This window comes from Salvelinus sp. IW2-2015, linkage group LG23, assembly GCF_002910315.2.
Source record: "Salvelinus sp. IW2-2015 linkage group LG23, ASM291031v2, whole genome shotgun sequence".
In the NCBI taxonomy this organism is placed as follows: domain Eukaryota; kingdom Metazoa; phylum Chordata; class Actinopteri; order Salmoniformes; family Salmonidae; genus Salvelinus; species Salvelinus sp. IW2-2015.
Genome location: NC_036863.1, coordinates 7,579,270 through 7,604,060, shown reverse-complemented (window position 1 = coordinate 7,604,060; position 24,791 = coordinate 7,579,270). Strand labels below are relative to the sequence as shown.

The 24,791-nt window shown below is 43.0% G+C and overlaps 1 protein-coding gene across 2 annotated transcripts in view; it reads left to right on the top strand.

Moving 5' to 3' along the window:
• The window catches only part of LOC111950390 (vasodilator-stimulated phosphoprotein), a 49,711-nt gene that overhangs the window by 9,756 nt on the left and 15,164 nt on the right, over window positions 1-24,791 (top strand). For both annotated transcript variants that reach the window (XM_023967933.2, XM_023967934.2), the window contains exons 2-7: window positions 4,092-4,263; window positions 9,805-9,985; window positions 10,490-10,556; window positions 22,591-22,909; window positions 23,334-23,443; window positions 23,617-23,665. In XM_023967933.2, the coding sequence (XP_023823701.1) occupies window positions 4,092-4,263; window positions 9,805-9,985; window positions 10,490-10,556; window positions 22,591-22,909; window positions 23,334-23,443; window positions 23,617-23,665 (898 nt within the window). The remainder of the gene's footprint in view (window positions 1-4,091; window positions 4,264-9,804; window positions 9,986-10,489; window positions 10,557-22,590; window positions 22,910-23,333; window positions 23,444-23,616; window positions 23,666-24,791) is intronic.

Below are 24,791 nucleotides of genomic sequence, written 5' to 3'. Positions count from 1 at the left end.
GTGATAGATGTGCAGATGATGATGTGCAAGTAGAGATACTGGGGAGCAAAAATAAATAACAATATGGGGATGAGGTAGTTGGGTGGGCTATTTACAGATGGGCTGTGTACAGGTGCAGTGAGCTGCTCTGACAGCTGATGCTTAAAGTTAGTGAGGGAGATATGAGTCTCCAGCTTCAGTGATTTTTGCAATTCTTTCCAGTCATTGGCAGCAGAGATGAGTGGATTCAGYTATTTCAGCCACACCAGTTGCTGACACGTGTATAAAATCGAGCGCACAGCCATGCAATCTTCATAGACAAACATTGGCAGTAGAATGGCTCGTACTGAAGAGCTCAGTGACTTTCAACGTGGCACCATCATAGAATAGCACCTTTTTGGGTTTGGGTTTGGCGGATGCCAGGAAAACGCTACCTGCCCCAATGCATAGTGCCAACTGTAAAGTTTGGTGGAGGAGGACTAATGGTCTGGGGCTGTTTTTCATGGTTCGGGCTAGATCCCTAAATTCCAGTGAAGGGAAATCTTAATGCTACAGCATACAATGACATTCTAGGTGATTCTTTGCTTCCAACTTTGTGTCAACAGTTTGGGGAAGGCACTTTCCTGTTTCAGCATGACAATGCCCCTGTGCACAAAGCTAGGTCCTTACAGAAATGGTTTGTCGAGATCCGTGTGGAAGAACTTGACCGGTCTGCACAGAGCCCTGACCTCAACTGAAGAGATGGCGCAGAAGAACATGGATGATGTTTTACATTCTCCCAACCAATTATGCTATTTTTTTAACTTATTGTGTGCATAATGTTGCTGCTACTGTCTCTTATGACTGAAAATAACTTCTGGACATCAGAAAAGCGATTTATGCACTGCGGACAGGAATACACTTTTTCCTTTTAATGAGTCCGACAAGAAGGATATCCTGCTTTCACTGGAACAGGCCCAGATGCACACCTTTTGCTTGAAGAAAAGACGCTGGAAAAGGGGACTCAGATCGAGGATCTTTCTTAGAATCCGGAGGCGAGCAAGTACTCCCAATGCCTTCCATTCTTCTTGCTAACATGCAATCATTGGAAAATAAAATTGATAACCTACTATTAAGATTATCCTACCAACGGGACATTAAAAACTGTAACATCTTATGTTTCACCGAGACGTGGCTAACGAAGAGACGGACAACATAGAGCTAGCAGGATTTTCCATGCACCGGCAGAACAGAGACGCTATCTCTGGTAAGACGAGGGGTGGGGGTCTGTCTTTTTGTCAATAACAGCTGGTGCTCGATGACTAATATTAAGGAAGTCTCAAGGTATTGCTTGCCTGAGGTAGAGTACCTTATGATAAGCTGAAGACCACATTATCTACCAAGAAAGTTCTCATCTGTATTATTCGTAGCCGTCTATTTACCACCACAAAACGAAGCTGGCACTAAGACCGCTCTCAAAAAACTCTATAAGACCATAAGCAAAGAATAAAATGCTCGCTCCTAGTGGCCAGGGACTTTAATGCAGGAAAACTTAAATCAGTTTTACCAATTTTCTATCAGCATGTTAAATGTGCAACCAAAGGGAAAACAACTCTGGACCACCTTTACTCCACACACAGATACATACAAAGTTCTCCCCCGCCTTCCATTTTTGACAAATCTGACCATAATTCTGTCCTCCTGAATCCTGCTTAAAAGCAAAAACTAAAGCAGGAAGTACCAGTGACTCGCTCAGTACGGAAGTGGTCAGATGACGCGGATGCTACAATACAGGACTGGTTTGCTAGCACAGACTGGAATATGTTCCGGGATTCTGGACTTCCTGACGGGCCGCCCCCAGGTAAGAGTAGGCAACTCCCACGCTGATCCTTAACACTGGGGCCCCTCAGGGGTGTGTACTTAGTCCCCTCCTGTATTCCCTGCTCACCCACGACTGCGTGGCCAAACACGACTCCAACACCATCATTAAGTTTGCTGATGACACAACAGTGGTAGGCCTAATCACAGACAACGATGAGACGGCCTATAGGGAGGGGTTCAGAGAACTGGCAGTGTGGTGCCAGGACAACAACCTCCCCTTCAGTGTGAGCAAGACAAAGGAGCTGATCGTGGACTACAGGCAAAGGCGGGCCGAACAGGCCCCTGTTAACATTGACGGGGCTGTAGTGGGTCGGGAGTTTAAGTTTCTTGGTGTCCACATCACCAACAAACTATCATGGTCCAAACATACCAAGACAGTCGTGAAGAGGGCACGACAAAACCTTTTCCACCTCAGCAGACTGAAAAGATTTGGCATGGGTCCCCAGATCCTCAAAAAGATATACAGCTGCGCCATCGAGAACATCCTGACCGGTTGCATCACCGCCTGGTATGGCAACTGCTCGGCATCTGACCGTAAGGCACTACAGAGGGTAGTGTGAATGGTCCAGTACATCACTGGGGCCAAGCTTCCTGCCATCCAGGACCTATATAATAGGTGGTGTCAGAGGAAAGCCCATAAAATTGTGAGACTCCAGTCACCCAAGTTATAGACTGTTTTCTCTGCTACCGCACGGCAAGCGGTACCGGAGTGCCAAGTCTAGGACCAAAAGGCTCCTCAACAGCTTCTACCCCCAAGCCATTAGACCGCTGAACAAATCATAAAAATCGTCACTGCTACTCGCTGTTTGTTTGTTACCTATGCATAGTCACTTCGCCCTCACCTACATGTACAGATTACCTCAACTAGCCGGTACCGGTGCCCCCTGTATATAGCCTCGTTATTCTTATCGTGTTACTTTTTATTATTACTTTTTATTTTAGCCTACTTGGTAAATATCTTCTTCTTGAACTGCACTGTTGGTTAAGGGCTTGCAAGTAAGTATTTCATGGTAAAGTCTACACTTCTTGTATTCGGCGCATGTGGCAAATAAAGTTTGATTTGATTGGAACTCCATCAAACACCTTTGGGATTAACGCCAACTGCGAGCCAGGCCTAATCGCCCAACATCAGTGCCTGACCTCACTAATGCTCTTGTGGCTGAATGGAAGCAATGTTGCAACATCTAGTGGAAAGCCTTCCCAGAAGAGTGGAGGCTGTTACAGCAGCAGGACCTCAAACTGGGGTGAAGGTTCACCTTCCAACAGGACAACGACCCTAAGGACACAGTCAAGACAACGCAGGAGTGGTTTCGGGACAAGTCTCTATTTCCTTGTGTCCCAGCCAGAGCCTGGACTTGAACCCGATCTAACATCTCTGGAGAGACCTGAAAATAGCTGTGCAGAATGGGAGTAACTCCCCAAATACAGGTGTGCAAAGCTTGTAGCGTCATACCCAAGAAGACTCGAGGCGGTATTCGCTGCCAAAGGTGCTTCAACAAGGTACTGAGTAAATAGCCTGAATACTTATGCATGTGTAATATTTCAGTTCTTTTTTTTTTATAAATTTGCACTCATTTCTAAAAAACAGTTTTTGCTTTGTCATTATGGGGTATTATGTGTAGATTGATAAGGAGTGTTTTTTGTTTTTAATCAATTTTAGAATAAGGCTGTAACGTAACAAAATGTGGAAAAAGTCAAGGGTTCTGCATACTTTCCAAATGCGATGTATGTGTAACATGTCATTGTTCTCTTCTCTCGCTGTGTTGCGTGTGCATCTTTCTAGCGGTCACTCAAATTGATAGGGGCCTGGCCCACGTGGGGGAAAATGTCGCAGCACAGCTTCCAGAAAAACAGTGCTAAAAAGTCGCTCGTGACCGTATCTGTTTACTGTAAAACATTGCTTCGTAAGCTCTTTTAGGCATCCTGAAGTTCCTCATCTTGCTCTTACTGCCATAAAGCAACATCGACAACAAAGCAATGTCCACAACAGTGAAGAAATGGGCTCTCTCATTATTTCCTTGTTGGAGATGACTGAATTAACTCCTTCCCTCTCTCTCCTCCATCTCTTTCTTCCCCTCCACACACTCCCTGTTTCTATCCCTCTTCATCTCTCCTCTTCCTTCATCTCTTTCTCTCTGCCACCATTTCCCTGTTTATCTCTCTCTCTCTGTCCCTCTTCTCTACCTGTCTATTCCTTTCCCTCTCTCCTCCATCTTTCTCTCTGCCCCCCCCCCCCCCTTTTTCTCTCTCAGTGAGTCCAGTATCTGCCAGGCGCGGGCCACGGTCATGCTGTACGATGATGCTAACAAGCGCTGGGTGCCAGCAGGCACAGGGGGCCAGGCCTTCAGCAGGGTCCAGATCTACCACAACCCCGTGGCCAACACATTCCGAGTGGTGGGACGCAAGATTCAGGCCGACCAGCAGGTAACTAGTGTACACACACACACACACCATGAACAGAGAAATTCCTAGGAGGCACTGTCAGATATTCGATTGAGCAAAAAAGCTGTTTTGTTTTACATTTTTTTAAGCTTTCACGTCTTTCATCAAGTATTTCTGTCTGACTTCTCACTAATCAAACTACTGCGCACAGATGTCAATTCAACATCTTTTCCACGTTGGTTCAACATCATTTCATTGAAATTATGTGGAAACAACGTTGATTCAACCAGTGGATGCCCAAGATCAAACACATTTTACTGTATATACTGTATATACACAGTGCCTTCAGAAAGTATTAACACCCCTTGACTTTTTCCACATTTTGTTGTGTTACAGCCTGAATTTATAATGGATTATATTGAGATTTTTTTTGTCACTACGCGTAATACCCCATAATGTCAAAGTGGAATTATGTTTTTCAAKTTTTTTACAAATTAATTTAAAATGAAAATCTGTGATGTCTTGAATCAATAAGTATTCAACCCCTTTGTTATGGCAAGTCAAAATAAGTTCAGGAGTAAAAATTTGCTTAACAAATCACATAAGTTACATGGACTCTGTCTGCAATAATTTGTTTTTAACATAATTTGGAAATGACTACCTCATCTCTGTACCACACATACAATCATCTGTAAGGTCCCTCAGTCAAGCAGAGAATTACAAGCATTAATTCAACCACAAAGATCAGGGAGGTCTTCCAATGCCTAACAAATAAGGGCACTGAATATCCCTTTGAGCATTGAGTTATTAATTGCACTTTGGGTGGTGGTATCAATACACCCAGTCACTACAAAGATACAGGCTTCCTTCCTAACTCACTTGCCGGAGAGGAAGGAAACGGCTCAGGGATTTCACCATGAGGCCAATGGTGACTTTAAAACAGTTACAGAGTTTAATGGCTGTGATAGGAGGAAACTGAAGGTGGACCAACAAAATTGTAGTTATGCCACAATAGTTGCCTAATTGACAGAGTGAAAAGAAGGAAGCCTGTACAAAATAAAAATATTCCAAAACATGCATCCTGTTTGCAACTAAAGCAAAGCACTTTTTGTCCTGAATGCGAAGTGTTATATTTGGGGCAAATTCAATACAACACTTTATTCAGTACCACTCTCCATATTTTCAAGCATAGTGGTGGCTGCATCATGTTTTGGGTGTGCTTGTAATCGTTAAGGACTGGGGAGTTTTTCAGGTTAAAAAAGTAACAGAATGGAGCTGAGCACAGGCAAAATCCTAGTCGGCAAGCCTAGTTCAGTCTGCTTTCCACCAGAGACTGGGAGATGATTTCACCATTCAGCAGGACAATAACCTAAAACACAAGGCCAAGTCTACACTGGAGTTGCTTACCAAGAAGACAGTGAATGTTCCTGAGTGACCTGGTTACAGTTTTGACTTAAATCTGCTTGAAAATCTATGGCAATACCTGAAAATGGTTGTCTAGCAATTTTCAACAACAAATCTGACAGAGCTTGAATAATTTGGAAAAGAATAATGGGCAAATGTTGCACAATCCAGGTGTGAAAAGCTGTTAGACTTACCCAGAAAGACACAGCTGTAATCGCTGCAAAAGTTGATAATAACATGTATTGACTCAGGGTGTTGAATATATTCATGTTTTTTTWATGAATGTTTTACAAATGTTTGAATTTTTCTTGCACTTTGACATTAGAGTATTTTGTGTAGATCATTGACAAAGAATGACAATTAAATCAATTTTAATCCCACTTTGTAACACAACAAAATTTAGAAAAAGTCCAGGGGTCAGAATACTTTCTGAAAGCACAAAGCACTGTGTGTGTATATATATATATACACATTTACAGTACCAGTCAAAGTTTGGACCCCTACTAATTCAAGAGTTTTTCTTTATTTTTACTATTTTCTACATTGTAGAATAATAGTGAAGACAAAAACTATGAAATAACACATACGGAATCATGTAGTAACCAAAAAAGTGTTAAACAAATACTTTAGATTCTTCAAAATAGCCACACTTTGCCTTGATGACAGCTTTGCACACTCTTGGCATTCTCTCAACTAGCTTCACCTAGAATGCTTTTCCAACTGTCTTGAAGGYGTTCCCACATATGCTGAGCACTTGCCGGCTGCTTTTCCTTCACTCTGCGGCACACAATTGCCCCAGCGTTGTCCGGGTTTGGCCGATGTAGGCCGTCATTGTAAATAAGATTTTTCTTCTTAAAAAAAAATTAAGATCATCTCAAACCATCTCAATTGGGTTGAGGTCAGGTGATTGTGGAGGCCAGGTGATCTAATGCAGCATTCCATCGCTCTCCTTCTTGGTCAAATAGCCCTTACACAGCCTGGAGGTGTGATTTGGGTCATTGTCCTGTTGAAAAACTAATGATAGTCCCACTAAGCACAAACCAGATGGGATGGCGTATCGCTGCAGAATGCTGTGGTAGCCATTTTGGTTAAGTGTGCCTTTAATTCTAAATCAATCACAGACAGTGTCACCAGCAAAGCACCCCCACACCATAACAACAACACCTCCATGCTTCACGGTSGGAACCACAAATGCGGAGATCACTACTCTGCGTCACAAAGACAAGGTGGTTGGACAGATTTCCACCGGTCTAATATCCATTGCTCTTGTTTCTTGACCCAAGCAAGTCTTTTCTTCTTATTGGTGTCCTTTAGTAGTGGTTTATTTGCAGCAATTCGACCATGAAGGCCTGGTTCACGCAGTCTCCTCTGAACAGTTGATGTTGAGATGTGTCTGTTACTTGAACTCTGAAGCATTTATTTGGGTTGCAATTACTGACGCTGGTAACTCTAATGAACTTATCCTCTGCAACAGAGGTAACTCTGGGTCTTTCCTGTGGCAGTCCTCATGAGAGCCAGTTTCATCATAGCGCTTGATGGTTTTTGCGACTGCACTTGAATTGACTGACCTTTATGTCTATAAAGTAATGATGGACTGTCATTTCTCTTTGCTTATTTGAGCTGTTCTTGCCATAATATGGACTTGGTCTTTTACCAAATATGGCTATCTTCTGTATACCGCCGATATCTTGTCACAACACCACTGATTGGCTCATTTTAAGAAGGAAAGAAATTCCACAAATTAACTTAACAGCTGTTAATTGAAATGCATTCCAGGTCATGAAGCTGGTTGAGAGAATGCCAAGAGTGCGCAAAGCTTTCGTCAAGGCAAAGTGTGGCTGCTTTGACGAACCTCAAATATAAAATATTTTGATTGGTGACTACATGATTCCATATGTGTTATTTCATAGTTTTGATGTCTTCTCTATTATTCTACAATGTAGAAGAGTGAAAGTAAAGAAACACGCTTGAATGAGTAGGTGTGTCCAAACTTTTGACTGGTACTGTACATAAATATGAACACATACACGAGACAACAATGCGGTGCTTGGAGGGTAACATTTTCCCTACTGGTCTGGAACCTCTTTGGACAGTCTAACTGACTGACTTGAACATTATTAGACAGACTGATCTGTAAATCTTGTGAGTGTTGCTATAACACCATATGGGAACCAGTCCCCTTGGCACTTCCTTGCCCTGTCACACTCAGAGATTTGTAGTTAGGCTTTGTCATTTGTCTGTCTGCTGCAGACCGTGAACATGCAGCCATCAGCCTCTCTGCTCCTTGAGGTTAGGGTCATTAGTATAGTTTGGGTTGTATATGTCAGCTGTCTTCCTCTTTCTCTCTGGCTTCCCTATCTCACTTCTGTTTACTGTGTGTCACTACATCTGCTCTCGCGCTAACACCTTCCTCTCACACTAGGGTAGTGGAGAACCCACACTAAGACGAAAGAGACCTAGTGTAGCCTAGCCTAACTAGAACCAACTTTTAGTTTAGCTTATCCTAGCCTAGCATCTTAGCACAGTCTACAAAAGCTCTATTGCWTTGGAAAGGGCAATGGAAGGGTCCACACTACTAGTATCACAAGTGACTAGAGAGACTTAGCCTAGCATATTAGCACAGTTTAACATATTAACACAGTTTCACTAAAAGCTCTGTTTTCAAATGCACCTCCGCTTCACTGATTCCACAGATGGGGCCATGCAGGTCACCCGTGATACAAGTCAGTATTCAACGTCCATCCATGTCTGAGGACGTTGGGAGATGATGTGGAAACTGGACACTAGGGGAAACAGTGAGCACTGTTACCTTCAATTAGTGTTGTGTATGGGTATAAGCATCTGCCTCTGGTTCAAAAGGTTGCATGTTCAAATCCAGTGATAGAAAGTTATTTTTCAAATATTTATTCTAAGCATACTCTAAACCTTTCAGAGTTAATGGCTAACCTTAAGAATTTTGCAGCAATTACAGCTGCAAGTCTCTAAGCTTGGCACATCCTACCACTGGGATTTTTGCCCATTCTTTAAGGTAAAACTTCTCCAGCTCCTTCAAGTTGGAAGGGTTCCGTTGGTGTACAGCAATCTTTAAGTCATACCACAGATTATCAATTGGATTGAGGTCTGGGCTTTGACTAGGTCATTCCAAGACATTTAAATGTTTCCCCTTAAACCACTTGAGTGTTGCTTTAGCAGTATGCTTAGGGTCATTGTCCTGCTGGAAGTTGAACCTCCATCCCAGCTTAAATCTCTGGAAGAATGAAACAGGTTTCCCTCAAGAATTTCCCTGTATTTAGCGCCATCCATCATTCCTTCAGTTCTTACCAGTTTCCCAGTCCCTGCCGATGGAAAAACATCCCCACAGCATGATGCTGCCACCACCATGCTTCACTGTRTGGATGGTGTTCTCGGAGTGATGAGAGGCGTTTGGTTTGCGCCAGACATAGTGTTTTCCTTGATGGCCAAAAAGCAAAATTTTAGTCTCATCTAACCAGAGAACCTTYTTCCATATGTTTGGGGAATCTCCCACATAATTATCCACAACTTTGTCCCTGACCTGTTTGGAGAGCTCCTTGTGCTTCATGGTGCTGCTTGCTTAGTGGTGTTGCAGACTCTGGGGCCTTTCAGAACAGGTGTGTGTGTATATATACTGAGATCATGTGACACTTAGATTGCACACAGGTGGACTTTATTTAACTAATTACRTGACTTCTGAAGGTAATTGGTTGCACCAGATCTTATTTAGGGGCTTCATAGCAAAGGGAGTGAATACATACGCATGCACCACTTTCTGTTTAGAATTTTTTCGAATTTTTTGAAACAAGTTTTATTTATTTTTTATTTATTTTTACTCCACAAATTTTGACTATTTTGTGGATGTCCATTACAAGAAATCCAAATAAAAATCAATTTAAATTACAGGTTGTAATGCAACAAAATAGGAAAAATGCCAAGGGGGATGAATAATTTTGCAAGGCACTGACTGAAGCACTAGTTGAGCATGAAGGGATACAAGGATTAAACAATTTTGAAATACAAGGTACAAATACAATCTAGGTTCTCTCTCCAGTGTTTACTTACCTACACATGATATATTCCATACACACATTCTCTCAGTGAACGCATACTCTTATTCCACTCATAGTTTCTCATTGTCTTTTACTTCCTGCCTGACACTCCCAGGTGGTGATCAACTGTCCAATCGTCAAGGGGCTGAAGTACAATCAGGCCACAACCAACTTCCACCAGTGGCGGGACGCCCGGCAAGTGTGGGGGCTGAACTTCGGCAGCAAGGAGGACGCCACCCTCTTTGCCAATGGCATGATGCACGCCCTGGAGGTGCTGAGTGCTCTCGGCGACTCGGGTATGAACCATAATATAGGACAAAAATATAATGCATACCAAAAATATATATCGAAAAATAAATGAACGTGAAACGCATTTTGTTTATTCACTGTGAATTTTAAATAAATTGAATGGAAGGTCGCTCGCCTGTTATTTTTTTCTTGCTGCAATCAGTGATCTGGAATCCGCAGTAGGGGAAACGGCACCACTGTCCACCTCACCACCATTGTTATTTTTTGGGGGGTTTTTGTCGAAGCGGAGGTGAGGAGCGTCGCGCAACGTGATATATATATTTTTTACAGTGATGTCAGAGGGGTAAAGCAGTATTTGTTGTCTGCGGCCACTTCTTCTAATATCGCAAACGAACGTGGCTGTTTCACCATTAAGGATTCCAGCCTTTACCTAACACCATTGGATAGATTTTGTCAGAAAGGGAGAAGGGAAAGATGCATTTTTTAAGTATTTTAACAGGACCGCTAAAATACACATTACTCACTCACTCGTTGTCTGTTTCTATCCTCAGGATACTCCTCTCTCCCTCGCCCTGTCCAGAATGGACCCTCCCCAGAGGAGCTGGAGCAGCAGAGGAGGTACCGTTCACATGATTTTAGGGTTTCTTCAGGTGCTGAGTAGTACAGCACCAAAGATAAGTTCTCTTTAGCTCCTGGTTAATAATGTTCCTGTTGCATACCAACTTACCCACATCTTCATATTGGTTGTGCACAATTATTAGTAAAACACACTCTCTACCTTACAATTTCAAACATTTTGTATGTCTAAAACACCCTGGGCCTCCCGAGTGGAGCAGCGGTCTAAGGCACTGCATTGCAGACCCATGAGGCGGCACACAATGGGCCCAGCGTCGTCCGGGTTAGGGGAGGGTTTGGCTGGCTGAGATGTCCTTGTCCCATCGCGTTTTAGCGACTCCTTGTGTTTGCCAGGTGCATGCATGCTAACTTCGGTCACCAGCTGTACGGTGTTTCCTCCGACACATTGGTGGAGATGGCTTCCTGGTTAAGCGAGCAATGTGTCAAGGAGCAGTGTGGCTTGGTGAGGTCGTGTTTCGGAGGCCATGTAGCGAAATGCTTGTGTTTCTAGCTCCAACAGTGCAGTAATATCTAACAACTAACATCTAACAATTTCACAACAATACACACAAATCTAAGTAAAGGAATGGAATTAAGAATATATACACTACCGTTCAAGTTTGGGGTCACTTAGAAATGTCCTTGTTTTCCATGAAAACATACATGAAGTTAGTTGCAAAATGAATAGGAAATATAGTCAAAACCGTTAAATTATAAATACTGATTGTCTCCTTCAAACTTCACTTTCATCAAAGAATCCTCCATTTGCAGCAATTACAGCCTTGCAGACCTTTGGCATTGTAGTTGTCAATTTGTTGAGGTAATCTGAAGAGATTTCACCCTATGCTTCCTGATGCACCTCCCACAAATTGGATTGGCTTGATGGGCACTTCTTACGTACCATACGGTCAAGCTGCTTCCACAACAACTCAATAGGGTTGAGATCCGGTGACTGTGCTGGCCACTCCATTATAGACCAGAATACCAGCTGACTGCTTCTACCCTAAATAGTTATTGCAGAGTTTGGAGCTATGCTTTGGGTCATTGTCCTGTTGTAGGAGGAAATTGGCTCCAATTAAGCGCCGTCCACAGGGTATGGCATGGCATTGCAAAATGGAGTGATAGCCTTCCTTCTTCAAGATCCCTTTTACCCTGTACAAATCTCCCACTTTACCACCACCAAAGCAGCCCAGACCATCACATTGCCTCCACCATGCTAGACAGATTGCGTCAAGCACTCCTCTAGCATCTTTTCATTATTTTTGCGTCTCACGAATGTTGTTCATTGTGATCCGAACAACTCAAACTTAGATTTGTCTGGCCATAACACTTTTACAATCTTGCTCTGTCCAGTGTCTGTGTTCTTTTGTCCATCTTAATCTTTTATTTTTATTGGCCAGTCTGAGATATGGCTTTTTCTTTGCAACTCTGCCTAGAAGGCCAACATCCTGCAGTCGCCTCTTCACTGTTGATGTTGAGACTGGTGTTTTGTGGGTACTATTTAATAAAGCTTCCAGTTGAGGACTTGTGAGGCATCTGTTTCTCAAACTAGACACTCTAATGTGCTTGTCCTTGCTCCTTGCTCAGTTGTTCACTGGGGCCTCCCACTCTTTCTATTCTGGTTAGAGCCAGTTTGCCCTGTTCTGTGAAGGGAGTAGTACACAGCGTTGTACAAGATCTTCAGTTTCTTGGCAATTTCTCGCATGGAATAGCCTTCATTTCTCAGAACAAGAAAAGACTGACGAGTTTCAGAAGAAAGTTCTTTGTTTCCGGCCATTTTGAGCCTGTAATCGTACCCATAAATGCTGAATCTCCAGATACTCAACTAGTCTAAAGAAGGACAGTTTTATTGCTTCTTTAATTAACACAACCGTTTTCAGCTGTGCTAACATAATTGCAAAGGGGTTTTCTAATGATCAATTAGCTTAACTTKGATTAGCTAACACCACATGACATTGGAACACAGGTTGCTGATGGTTGCTGATAATGGGCCTCTGTACGCCAATGTAGATAAATATCTGTCCGGGAAGAAGGGTGGGAGTGTATGTTTCATGATTAACTACTCATGGTGTGAATGTGATAACATACAGAAACTCAAGTCCTTTTGATCACCCAACCTAGAATACCACACAATGAAATTCGGACCGAATTACCTCCCTATACAGCTGTGTATATTCCCCCCTCAAGCTGATACCACGACGAACCTCAAAGAACTTCACTTGACTTTATACAAACTGGAAACCACATATCCTGAGGGCGCATTTATTGTAACTGGGGATTTTAACTAAGCAAATTTGAGGAAAACGCTACCGAAGTTCTATCGACATATTGACTGCAGTACTCGCACTGCTAAAACACAACCACTGCTACTCCAACTTCCGGGATGCCCTTAAGGGCCTCCCCCGCCATCCCTTCGGCAAATCTGATCACGACCCCATTTTGCTCCTCCTTCCCATAGGCAGACACTCAAACCGGAAGTACCTGTGCTAAGTACAATTCAATGCTGGTCTAACCAATCGGAATCCACGCTTCAAGATTGTTTTGATCACACGGACTGCTGTTTCCAGCTACAATAGTCATTTACAACATTAACAATGTCTACACTCTTTCTGATCAATTTGATGTTATTTTAAAGAACAAAACATCTTGTTTTTGAAAGAAAAGCAGGACATTTCTAATTGACCCCACACGGTTGTGCAAATTTATGGACGAGCAATGTCAGAGCGGCATAGACTAAGATACAGTAGAATAGAATACAGTATATACATATGAGATGAGTAATGCAAAATATGTAAACATTATTAAAGTCCATTTCAAGTCGTCGTATATATGCAGCAGCCTCTAATGTGCTAGTGATGGCTATTTAGCAGTCTGATGGCTTAGATAAAAGCTGTTTTTCAGTCCTCTCGGCCAGCTTTGATGCACCAGTACTGACCTCGCCTTCTGGATGATACTGCCCGACAGGATGCTCTCAATTGTGCATCTGTAAAAGTTTGAGGGTTTTACGTGCCAAGCCAAATTTCTTCAGCCTCCTGAGGTTGAAGAGGCGCTGTTGTGCCTTCTTCATCACACTGTCTGTGTGGGTGGCCCATTTCAGTTTGTCAGTGATGAGTACGCCAAAGAACTTGAAGCTTTCCACCTTCTCCACTGCTGTCCATCGTGTGGATAGGGGGTGCTCCTCTGTTTCCTGAAGTCCACGATCATCGCCTTTGTTTTGTTGATGTTGAGTGGAGTTGTTTTTCCTGGACCACCACTCCGAGCCCTCCCCTCCTCCCTGTAGGCTGTCTCATCGTTGTTGGTAATCAAGCCTACTACTGTTGTGTCGTCTGCAAACTTGATTGAGTTGGAGGCGTGCGTGGCCACGCAGTCATGGGTGAACAGGGAGTACAGGAGGGGCCTGAGCACGCACCCTTGTGGGGCCCCAGTGTTGAGGATCAGTAAGGTGGTGTTTGTTTCCTACCTTCACCACATGGGGGTTTGCCCAAGTCCAGGACCCAGTTGCACAGGTGGGGTTCAGACCCAGGGCCTCGAGCTTAATGATGAGCTTGGAGGGTACTACTATGGTGTTGAATGCTGAGCTATAGTCAATGAACATCGTTCTTACATACAGTTGAAGTCAGAAGTTTACATACACTTAGGTTGGAGTCATTAAAACTCGTTTTTCAACACTCCACAAATTTCTTGTTAACAAACTATAGTTTTGGCAAGTCGGTTAGGACATCTACTTTGTGCATGACACAAGTCATTTTCCAACAATTGTTTACAGACAGATTATTTCACTTATAATTCACTGTATCACAATTCCAGTGGGTCAGAAGTTTACATACACTAAATTGACTGTGCCTTTAAAACAGCTTGGAAAATTCCTGAAAATTATGTCATGGCTTTAGAAGCTTCTGATAGGCTAATTGACATCATTTGAAGTCATTGGAGGTGTACCTGTGGATGTATTTCAAGGCCTACTTTCAAACTCAATGCCTCTTTGCTTGACATCATGGGAATATCAAAGAAATCAGCCAAGACCTGAGAAAGAAAATTGTAGACCTCCACAAGTCTGGTTCATCCTTGGGAGCAATTTCCAAACGCCTGAAGGTACCACGTTCATCTGTACAAACAATAGTACGCAAGTTAAACACATGGGCCTACGCAGCTGTCATACACTCAGGAAGGAGACGCGTTCTGTCTCCTAAGAGATGTACGTACTTTGGTGTGAAAAGTGCAAATCAATCCAGACAACAGCAGGACCTTGTGAAGATGCTGGGAAAACAGGTACAAAAGTATCTATATCCAGAGTAAAACAAGTCCTATATTGACATAATTGAAATGCCGCTCAGCCAAGGAAGAAGCCACTGCTCCAAAACCGCCATTAAAAGCCAGACTACAGTTTGCAACTGCACATGGGGACAAAGATTGTACTTTTTGGAGAAATGTCCTCTAATCTGATGAAACAAATAGAACTGTTTGGCCATAATGACCATCGTTATGTTTGGAGGAAAAAGGGGGACGCTTGCAAGCCGAAGAACCACATCCCAACCGTAATGCACGGGGGTGGCAGCATCATGTTGTGGGGTGCTTTGCTGCAGGAGAGGCTGGTGCACTTCACAACTTAGATGGCATCATGAGGATGGAAAATTATGTGGATATATTGAAGCAACATCTCAAGACATCAGTCAGGAAGTTAAAGCTTGGTCACAAATGGGTCTTCCAAATGGACACTGACCCCAAGCATACTTCCAAAGTTGTGGCAAAATGGCTTAAGGACAACAAAGTCAAGGTATTGGAGTGGCCATCACAAAGCCATGACCTCAATCCTATAGAAAATATGTTGGCAGAACTGAAAAGGTGTGTGTGTGTGAGCAAGGAGGCCTACAAACCTGACTCAGTTACACCAGCTCTGTCAGGAGGAATGGGCCAAAATTCACCCAACTTATTGTGGGAAGCTTGTGGAAGGCTACCTGAAACATTTGATTCCAGTTAAACAATTTAAAGGCAATGCTACCAAATACTTGTTGAGTGTATGTAAACTTCTGACCCACTGGGAATGTGATGAAAGAAATAAAAGATGAAATAAATCATTCTCTCTACTATTATTCTGACATTTCACATTCTAAAAATGAAGTGGTGATCCTACCTGACCTAAGGCAGGGAATTTTTACTAGGATTAAATGTCAGGAATTGTGAAAAACTGAGTTTAAATGTATTTGGCTAAGGTGTATGTAATCTTCCGACTTCAACTATAGGTAATCCTCTTGTCCAGATGGGATAGGGCAGTGTGCAGTGCGATGGCGATTGCATCGTCTGTGGATCTGTTGGGGTGGTAAGTAAATTGAAGTGGGTCTAGGGTGTCCGGTAAGGTAGAGGTGATATGATCCTTGACTCTTCTCTTAAAGCAGTTCATGATGACAGAAGTGAGTGCTATAGATAGTCATTTAGTTCAGTTACCTTTGTTTTCTTGGGTACAGGTACAATGGTGGCCATCTTGAATTGGCCCAGCGTAATCCGTGTTTGGCCGGGGTCAGCCGGAATTGTAAATAAGAATTTGTTCTTACTGACTTGCCTAGTTAAATAAAGGTTACACACACACACACACTGACCAAAAAGTTATTTTGGTGGCATTTACGTATGTCCCCATTACCAATAAAACATAATCAAAACCAATTTCTTTAACTYGCTGTGCTGTTTTGTTGTTCATTTGTTCAGTCGTTTCATGCTCAACCAGGATTTCATCATACATGTCAAGCAGTGAAGTTTCAGCTCTGTGTGTCCGTGGCCTCTCTTCCTCATTGCGCACTGTTACTGTATCCGTTTCCATCTTGTCCAGCTGTTTATGTAACATTTCACGGTGACCCTGTTTCTTGTCTGCATCGAAGTAGCGGTCGTTTTACTGAGCATCAAGCATGGTGGTGAAACAGTATAGAGGCTCAGAGAGAATGCCATGACTCGCTTGTTCACAGCTTCTAGTAGAGTACTTTTGCAAGTTTTCCTTGTCGACTCTCTGCTGTCGSACTCAGCATGCTCATGGGGCTGACATCGTTGGTCCAAATGTCAGTCGTGAAGCTAATAGCAGTGACGCCCCTAGCAAGTGTGTTTCAATAATACTGTGTTACTACGGTAGGGCATCTGAGAAATATACTTGGTAAATATACTTGGTAGTGTGCATATACTTGGTAGTGTGTACCAATGCTCGATCATTCGGTGAAAGCCAACATCATCCACGACAGAGAACATTGCATATGGCCTTTTTGTTATCTTCCTTTGAAACTTCAAAATAGATCCACACCGCAGACTTTGGGGGCTAGGTTAGGAATACTGTGTTACACGTGTAGCGCTGTATTTTTTGTGGCGTCATTACATCATCTACCTAATTATATAAACTCGCAAAATAAGAAACGTCTTGACACTGTCAACTGCGTTTATTTTCAGCAAATTTCAGTAATTGTATGAACATAACAAGATTCAACAACTGAGACATAAACTGAACAAGTTTCACAGACATGTGACTAACAGAAATGGAATAATGTGTACCTGAACAAAGGGAGATCCGGGCTCTTCGCTGGCCATGGCAGAACACTGAGACATTCCTGTCTTACAGAAAATCTCACACAGAATGAGCAGTATGGCTGGTGACATTGTCATGCTGGAGCCTCATGTCAGGATGAGCCTGCAGGAAGGGTACCACATGGAGGGAGGAGGATGTCTTCCCTGTAACGCACAGCGTTGAGATTGCCTGCAATGACGACAAGCTCAGTCCGATGATGCTGTGACACACCGCCCCAGACCATGACAGACCCTCCACCTCCAAATCGATCCCGCTCCAGAGTACAGGCTTCGGTGTCACGCTTATTCCTTCGACGATAAACACGAATTCGACCATCACCCCTCGTGAGACAAAACCGAGACTCATCAGTGAAGAGCACTTTTTGCCAGTCCTGTCTGGTCCAGCAACGGTGGGTTTGTGCCCATAGGCGACGTTGTTGCTGGTGATATCTGGTGAGGACCTGCTTTACAACAGGCCTACAAGCCCTCAGTCCAGCTTCTCTCAGCCTATTGCGGACAGTCTGAGCACTGAGGGATTGTGCGTTCCTGGTGTAACTCGGGCAGTTGTTGTTGCCATCCTGTACCTGTCCCGCAGGTGTGACGTTCGAATATACCAATCCTGTGCAGGTGTAGTTACACGTGGTCTGCCACTGGGAGGACAATCAACTGTCCGTCCTGTCTCCCTGTAGCGCTGTCTTAGGCGTCTCACAGTACGGACATTGCAATGTATTGCCGTGGCCACATCTGCAGTCCTCATGCCTCCTTGCAGCATGCCTAAGGCACATTCACGCAGATGAGCAGGGAGTCTTGGCATCTTTCTTTTGGTGTTTTTCAGAGTCAGTAGAAAGGCCTCTTTAGTGTCCTAAGTTTTCATAACTGTGACGTTAATTGCTTCCCGTCTGTAAGCGGTTAGGGTCTTATCAACCGTTCCACAGGTGCATGTTTATTAATTGTTTGTGGTTCATTGAACAAGCATGGGAAACAGTGTTTAAACCCTTTACAATGAAGATTTGTGAAGTTGTTTGGATTTTTACGAATTATCTTTGAAAGACAGGGTCCTGAAAAAGGGACGTTTCTTTTTTTGCTGAGTTTAGGTATACACGTCAGCTTTAACATCGGTTTTTCACATCGGCATTAAACTAGACATCAGGCCGATGTTGTCATTTTTAGCTAATATCGTCCGATTCCAATATACTTACCGATATATCGTGCATCCCTACTCACAACCATTTTAAATTTGTCTGCATTCCCACTGCATTTGCACAACTAAACAATTGACTTGAGTTTCAGTTTTTTACTTTCACACACTGTCCATATGCGTTCCACGGGGGTTGCGCTTTGTCATCACTGAAGGTATAGTGTTGAAGCCATTTTAAAATGTGTTCGAAACCTGTCTCTACAGTACATTCGGAAAGTATGTTACACTACAGCCTTATTCTAAAATGTATTAAATTGTTTTTTTTCCCCTCATCAATCTACACACTACCCCATAATGACAAAGCAAAAACAGGTTTTTAGAAATGTTTGCATTTTTTTTTTTTTACTCATATCACATATAGTACCAGTCAAAGGTTTGGACAGACCTACTCATTCAAGGGTTTTTCTTTATTTTTACTGTTTTCTACAATGTAGAATAATAGTTAAGACATCAACAATATGAAATAACACATGGAATCATGTAGTAACCACAAATTTGTTTACATCCCTGTTACTGAGCATTTCTCCTTTGCCAAAATAATCCATCAACCTGACAGGTATGGCATATCAAGAAGCTGATTTAAACAGCATACTCATTACACAGGTGCACCTTGTGCTGGAGACAAAAGGCTCCAGCAGTTTTGTCACACAACACAATGCCACAGATGTCTCAAGGTTTGCGGGAGCGTGCAATTCGCATACTGTCTACAGGAATATCCACCAGAGCTGTTGTCAGAGTATTGAATCTTAACTTCTGTACTATAAGCCACCTCCAATGTTGTTTTAGGGAATTTGACTGTACGTCCAAACAGCCTCACAGCCGYAGACCACGTTTATGGCGTCAAGTGGGCGAGCTGTTTGCTAACGTCAATGTTGTGAACAGAGTGCCCCATGGTGGCGGTGGGGTTATGGTATGGGCATGCATAAGCTACAGACAACGAACACAATTGCCTTTTATCCATGGCAATTTCAATGCACAGAGATACTGTGACGAGATCCTGAGGCCTATTGTTTGCCAATCATCCGCCACCATCACCTCATGTTTCAGCATGATAATGCACGTCCCCATGTCGCAAGGATCTGTACACAATTCCTGGAAGCTGAAAATGTCCCAGTTCTTCCATGGCCTGCATACTCACTAGACATAAGTCCATGCTAGGTAAAGCTCCGCCTTATCTCAGTTCACTGGTCACGATAACAACACCCACCCGTAGCACGCGCTCCAGCAGGTGTATCTCACTGATCATCCCAAAAGCCAACCCCTCTTTTGGCCGCCTTTCCTTCCAGTTCTCTGCTGCCAGTGACTGGAACGAATTGCAAAAATCGCTGAAKTTGGAGACTTTTATTTCCCTCACCAACTTTAAACATCTGCTATCTGAGCAGCTAACCGATCGCTGCAGCTGTACATAGTCCATCTGTAAACAGCCCACCCAATTTACCTACCTCATCCCCTTACTGTTTTTATTTATTTACTTTTCTGCTCTTTTGCACACCAGTATCTCTACTTGCTCATGATCATCTGATGATTTATCACTCCAGTGTTAATCTGCAAAATTGTAATTATTCGTTCCTATGGCCTATTTATTGCCTACCTCATGCCTTTTGCATACAATGTATATAGACTCATTTAGTTTTTTTCCCTACTGTGTTATTGACTTGTTTATTGTTTACTCCATGTGTAACTGTGTTGTTGTCTGTTCACACTGCTATGCTTTATCTTGGCCAGGTCGCAGTTATAAATGAGAACTTGTTCTCAACTAGCCTACCTGGTTAAATAAAGGTGAAATAAATTTTAAAAAACATGTCACCCATTGAGCATGTTTGGGATGTTCTGGTTCGACGTGTACAACCGCGTGTTCCAGTTCCCGCCAACATCCAGCAATTTCGCACAGCCATTGAAGAGGAGTGGGACAACATTCCACAGGCCACAGAGTTGATCAGGCTGTTGACTATGTGAAGGAGATGTGTCTCGCTGCATGAGGCAAATGGTGGTCACACCAGATACTGCCTTGTTTTCTGATCCATGACCCTACTTATTTTTTCCCACTAGAGCGAGATGAGCCAAGTAGCGTTTCGCTTTCGGAGCATATACTGGACGCTCTGGCCGAGGAGTAGGGTTGATCCGATTCAAGTGTTCTGACCTCACAACGGCAGTCAAGCTAACTGGCTAACGTTGGCTAGCTTGCTAGCTACTTCCAGACACAAATGAGAGAACACCTCATTCTGACCATGTAACTCAGCGTAGCAGAGCTGGTTAGGCTGTTTTCATGTTATCTACAGCGTTGGTGACTGTAACTGTGCTGCTGGCAACAATTTAATTACTCTTGTTTTTGCCGACGTTTACTGACACTGGCCATATTCAAATATTCAACGGGTGTTTAGCGTTCGTAAATCCATCAGTAATTCTGCGCTCTGGCACACTCAGACAAGAGTGCTCTGAAATCGGAGTAGATAGCCAGAATTAACAATGTCCATTGAGAACTCACAAGGACTATACCCCCTTAGAATAACGTGAATAATCAAATCAATAAACGTTGGGTAGTTAGTTAGCATATACTGCCTGGCAAGTTTGCTTTATTAGTAGCCAACTAACGTTGGTTAGGACGGTAACTAGAGCATGGGCGCTGGGTACTTACTGTAATGCTATGCGGTTCGTAAGGATAGCGTAGCTAACAAATTGTCAGGCAACCTAACGTGTAACTTAACTTATTTGAAAAGTCATTACTTTCTTACATTGCTCAACATTTTCTTAACATTTGTCATAATTAGGTAAAGGATTTCGGCTGCATATTTTTCGCCATTTTCATCAAATCTGAAAACTTTGTGAAGCCAAGCCCATTATCTGAAGAATTGCATTATGGGCCCTAAAAGCACGGAAATAGTGTCCACTGCTTGTATACTTTGTATTTTGGTGAATTTAGTATGACATCCTGGAACTTTTGGCATTTACGTCACAAATAGTACTGTTAGTGCGGTTAGTAGGAGTATTCAAAAAAACGTTATCTATATTTTTTTTATAAATGAAAATGTAGTCTAAAGCTTTTTCAAATAGCACACATATACTCAGTATATGGATGAAGATTAGGCCTACTACTCCCATATTCTTAAAATACGTATTTTACATGCATCAGCCTAAATTTCTAATTCTCCTGATAGGTTGATAACTCATTGGGGGTGGGAATAAAGATTCTAGACAATAGCTTCAGCTGTCTTGTATCAACAGAAGATCAGGTTTATTTTTGTGGGTTTTTCGTTTCAGTGAAGCTTATTTTAGCATGCTGGTGCATGTAATCTCCCTTTAGCACTGGTTTTCTTAAGTATACTAACACGGTGCTCCATGACAAGCTCTGTGTCTCCGTTGCAATTCGCCTATTATGACTGTCACTGACATCTAACCCTGACACCAATGCAGTCCGGTTCTGTGTGGCTCAGTTGGTAGAGCATGGGCGCTGGGTTCAATTTCCTAATGTTAGTGGCTTTGTATAAAAGTGTCTGCTAAATGGCATTCATTACTCTGACCTACCATACTGTATACACACTCTAATCTACAGTACCACACACTAACCTACAGTGCCACGCGGACTATTTACATGAACACCCCCCCCCCCCCCTTTATTTTTACACTGCTGCTACTCGCTGTTTATTATAGTCACTTTTTACCCCAGCCTACATGTACAAACTAACCTGTACCCCCGCACATTGACTCGGTACCGGTACCCCCTGTATATAGCCTCGTTATTGTTATGTAATTTTATTGTGTTACTTTAAAAAATGTACATTTTATTTAGTAAATATTTTCTTAAATCTATTTCTTGAACTGCATTGTTGGTTAAGGACATTTCACAGTATGGTCTTCACCTGTTGTATTCGGTGCGTGTGACAAATATAATTTGATTTAAAACACTCTAATCTACAGTCCCACACACTAAGTTATAATGGTGATCTTACATTGTACATGGGTGGTATGGTGTGTAGATGATGCGAAGAAAATGTGTAGATAATATGCAATCATGAGTCTTTCATTTTTTGTGTATGCGTGTACACACCTTTGTGTGTGCCTATTTATACAGATGTAGGATCTTAATTTGATAACCCTGTTGCAGGAGAACTTTCTTTAGTTACATTTTGAAATTTCAGGCTTTATTTTCGCATACGAAAAATGTACGTAATCATTCGCATTTCCTGTTGCTGCTGGATTTTTGTCCTGCTGTAGCAAACTGGCTCAAATTAAAAGATCCTACATCTCTATGTGTGTGAACATTAACCRATAGAAAGAACTCTGTCTGTGTCTCTCCCCTCGTAGAATGGAGCTGCAGAGGCAGGAGCAGCAGGAGAGAGAAAGACAGGCCGCAGCCATCCCTCCTACAGCCCCACCCGCCCCGCATGCCCCTCCCTCAGCCCCCGGTGGACCCCCACCTCCCCCAGGCCCGCCACCACCCCCAGGCCCCCCACCTGCTGGCCCYCCACCCCCACCTGGCCCCCCACCACCCCCTGGGTCCGGGGCCCCACCTGCCCCACCTCTGCCAGGAGGAGCAGGAGGAGGGGGGGATGGAGAGGGTCTCGGTGGTCCCGGTGGACTAGCTGCTGCCCTGGCAGGAGCCAAACTACGCAAATCCGCGAAGGTGAGACCAGTGTCAGACGTTTTCCAGGTAGTCTTCATTGCAGTCATGCTGTGCATATGACCAGATCTGACGAGGCCTAGAGAAGTATTTAACGTCTCAAGAACCACGGCAATATCATATAGAAAATCTGAATTGTGCAGGCATCGCACCTTCAAAAAAGACCTGGAACGCATCTCTTTTACTCCATATTCCATTGTTGATGCATGTTGAAAATTCAGTGAGTCGAACACCTTTCAAATGCATCTTTCCTTCCACCCTTTTCTTGAGGTAATCCCTGGTCTTTAAGTGAGTGGATATACTGTAGGTGAAGACATGGTTTCCACCTTTCTCAAATCTTACTGTCAGATTAGTGATTTCTTCAAGGAAGGTAGGAACGATGGGTGCATTTTTTAAATATTGAAACAGAGCCTGTCTCTCTCTGTAGGAGGATAGTGGTGCGGCGGCACTTCCTACATCGGGAGGAGGAGGAGGAGGAGGAGGAGGTGGTGGGGGAGGAAATCTGATGGGGGAGATGAGTGCCATTCTGGCCCGACGGTGAGCCACTGCCTCAGTCTTCGTTAAATGTGGGGCTGGATTAAATGTGGGGCTGGATGAATGTGTGTGATGTGTTAACGTTGTGTGTGTGTGACGTTTACGATCATATGACTGTGCGTGTGTGTGATTGCTGAGGCTTAGAACTCGTCTTCATTGTGTGTCTTTGTATGCAGGAAGAAAATGTCAGATAATCCAGGCGCAAAGAAGGATGAGCCCAGCAATGTAAGTCTCCTGTCAATGATCTTTGTAGGGACAACAATCATCCCTTCATAAATCCTGAAAGAGATTCTCCGGTAATTGCGTACTATGTCACGWATGAGTACCACGTTATTACTCTCTGTTTCTGCTGTGTCAACTGAGCCTTTGGGCCAGCCCTGTAACTTCATTGGATTACGTTGGGCAGACCTCTTGCTAGCTGTCACTCAAATGCAAGTGGCTGAAGTTCATAGGCTGGAACTCGAATTGCTAGGGGGCTGGCCCACGTGGGGGGAAATGGAATGAAAATGGCCCGGCACAGCTTCAACAAAAGTCTCTTTCAAACTAGGGATTTCGTGGCTAATTGAGGTAAACAAAAATTCTGCTCATAGATTATATATGTATGAACTAGACATTGGAAGAGAAGGAGACCCGCACAGCGTCAAGCATTTTTTTAAATCCAAAACTGAGGCTAGAATGCAAACTAGACCTTGACACATCCAGCCCAAAGCGGGAGGTTTAAAAAACGTAGGCTAATGCGATTAGCATAGGGTTGTAAGTAACAAGAAAATTTCCCAGGACATAGACATATCTGATATGGGCAGAAAGCTTAAATTCTTGTTAATCTAACTGCACTGTTCAATTTACAGTAGCTATTACAGTGAAAGAATAACATGCTATTGTTTGAGAAGAGTGCACAATTTTGAACATAAAACGTTATTAATAAACAAATTAGGCACATTTGGGCAGTCTTGACACAAAAGTTTGAACAGAAATGCAATGGTTCATTGAATCAGTCTAAAACATTGCATATACACTGCTGCCACAATCTAAATTGYACCTGGGCTGGAATAATACATTATAGCCTTTACAAAAAAATACAAAMGTTTTTWGTTTTTTTTCGTATTATCTTTTACCAGATCAATTGTGTTATATTCTCCTACATTCCTTTAATATTTCCACACATTTAAAAGTGTTTCCTTTCAAATGGTACCAATAATATGCATATCCTTGCTTCAGGGCCTGAGCTACAGGCAGTTAGATTTGGGTATGTCATTTTAGGTCAAAAATCATTTTAAAAAGGGGTGGATCCTTAAGAGGTTTTAAGCAGTGGTAAAAAAAGTACCCAATTGCCATACCCTAGTAAAAGTAA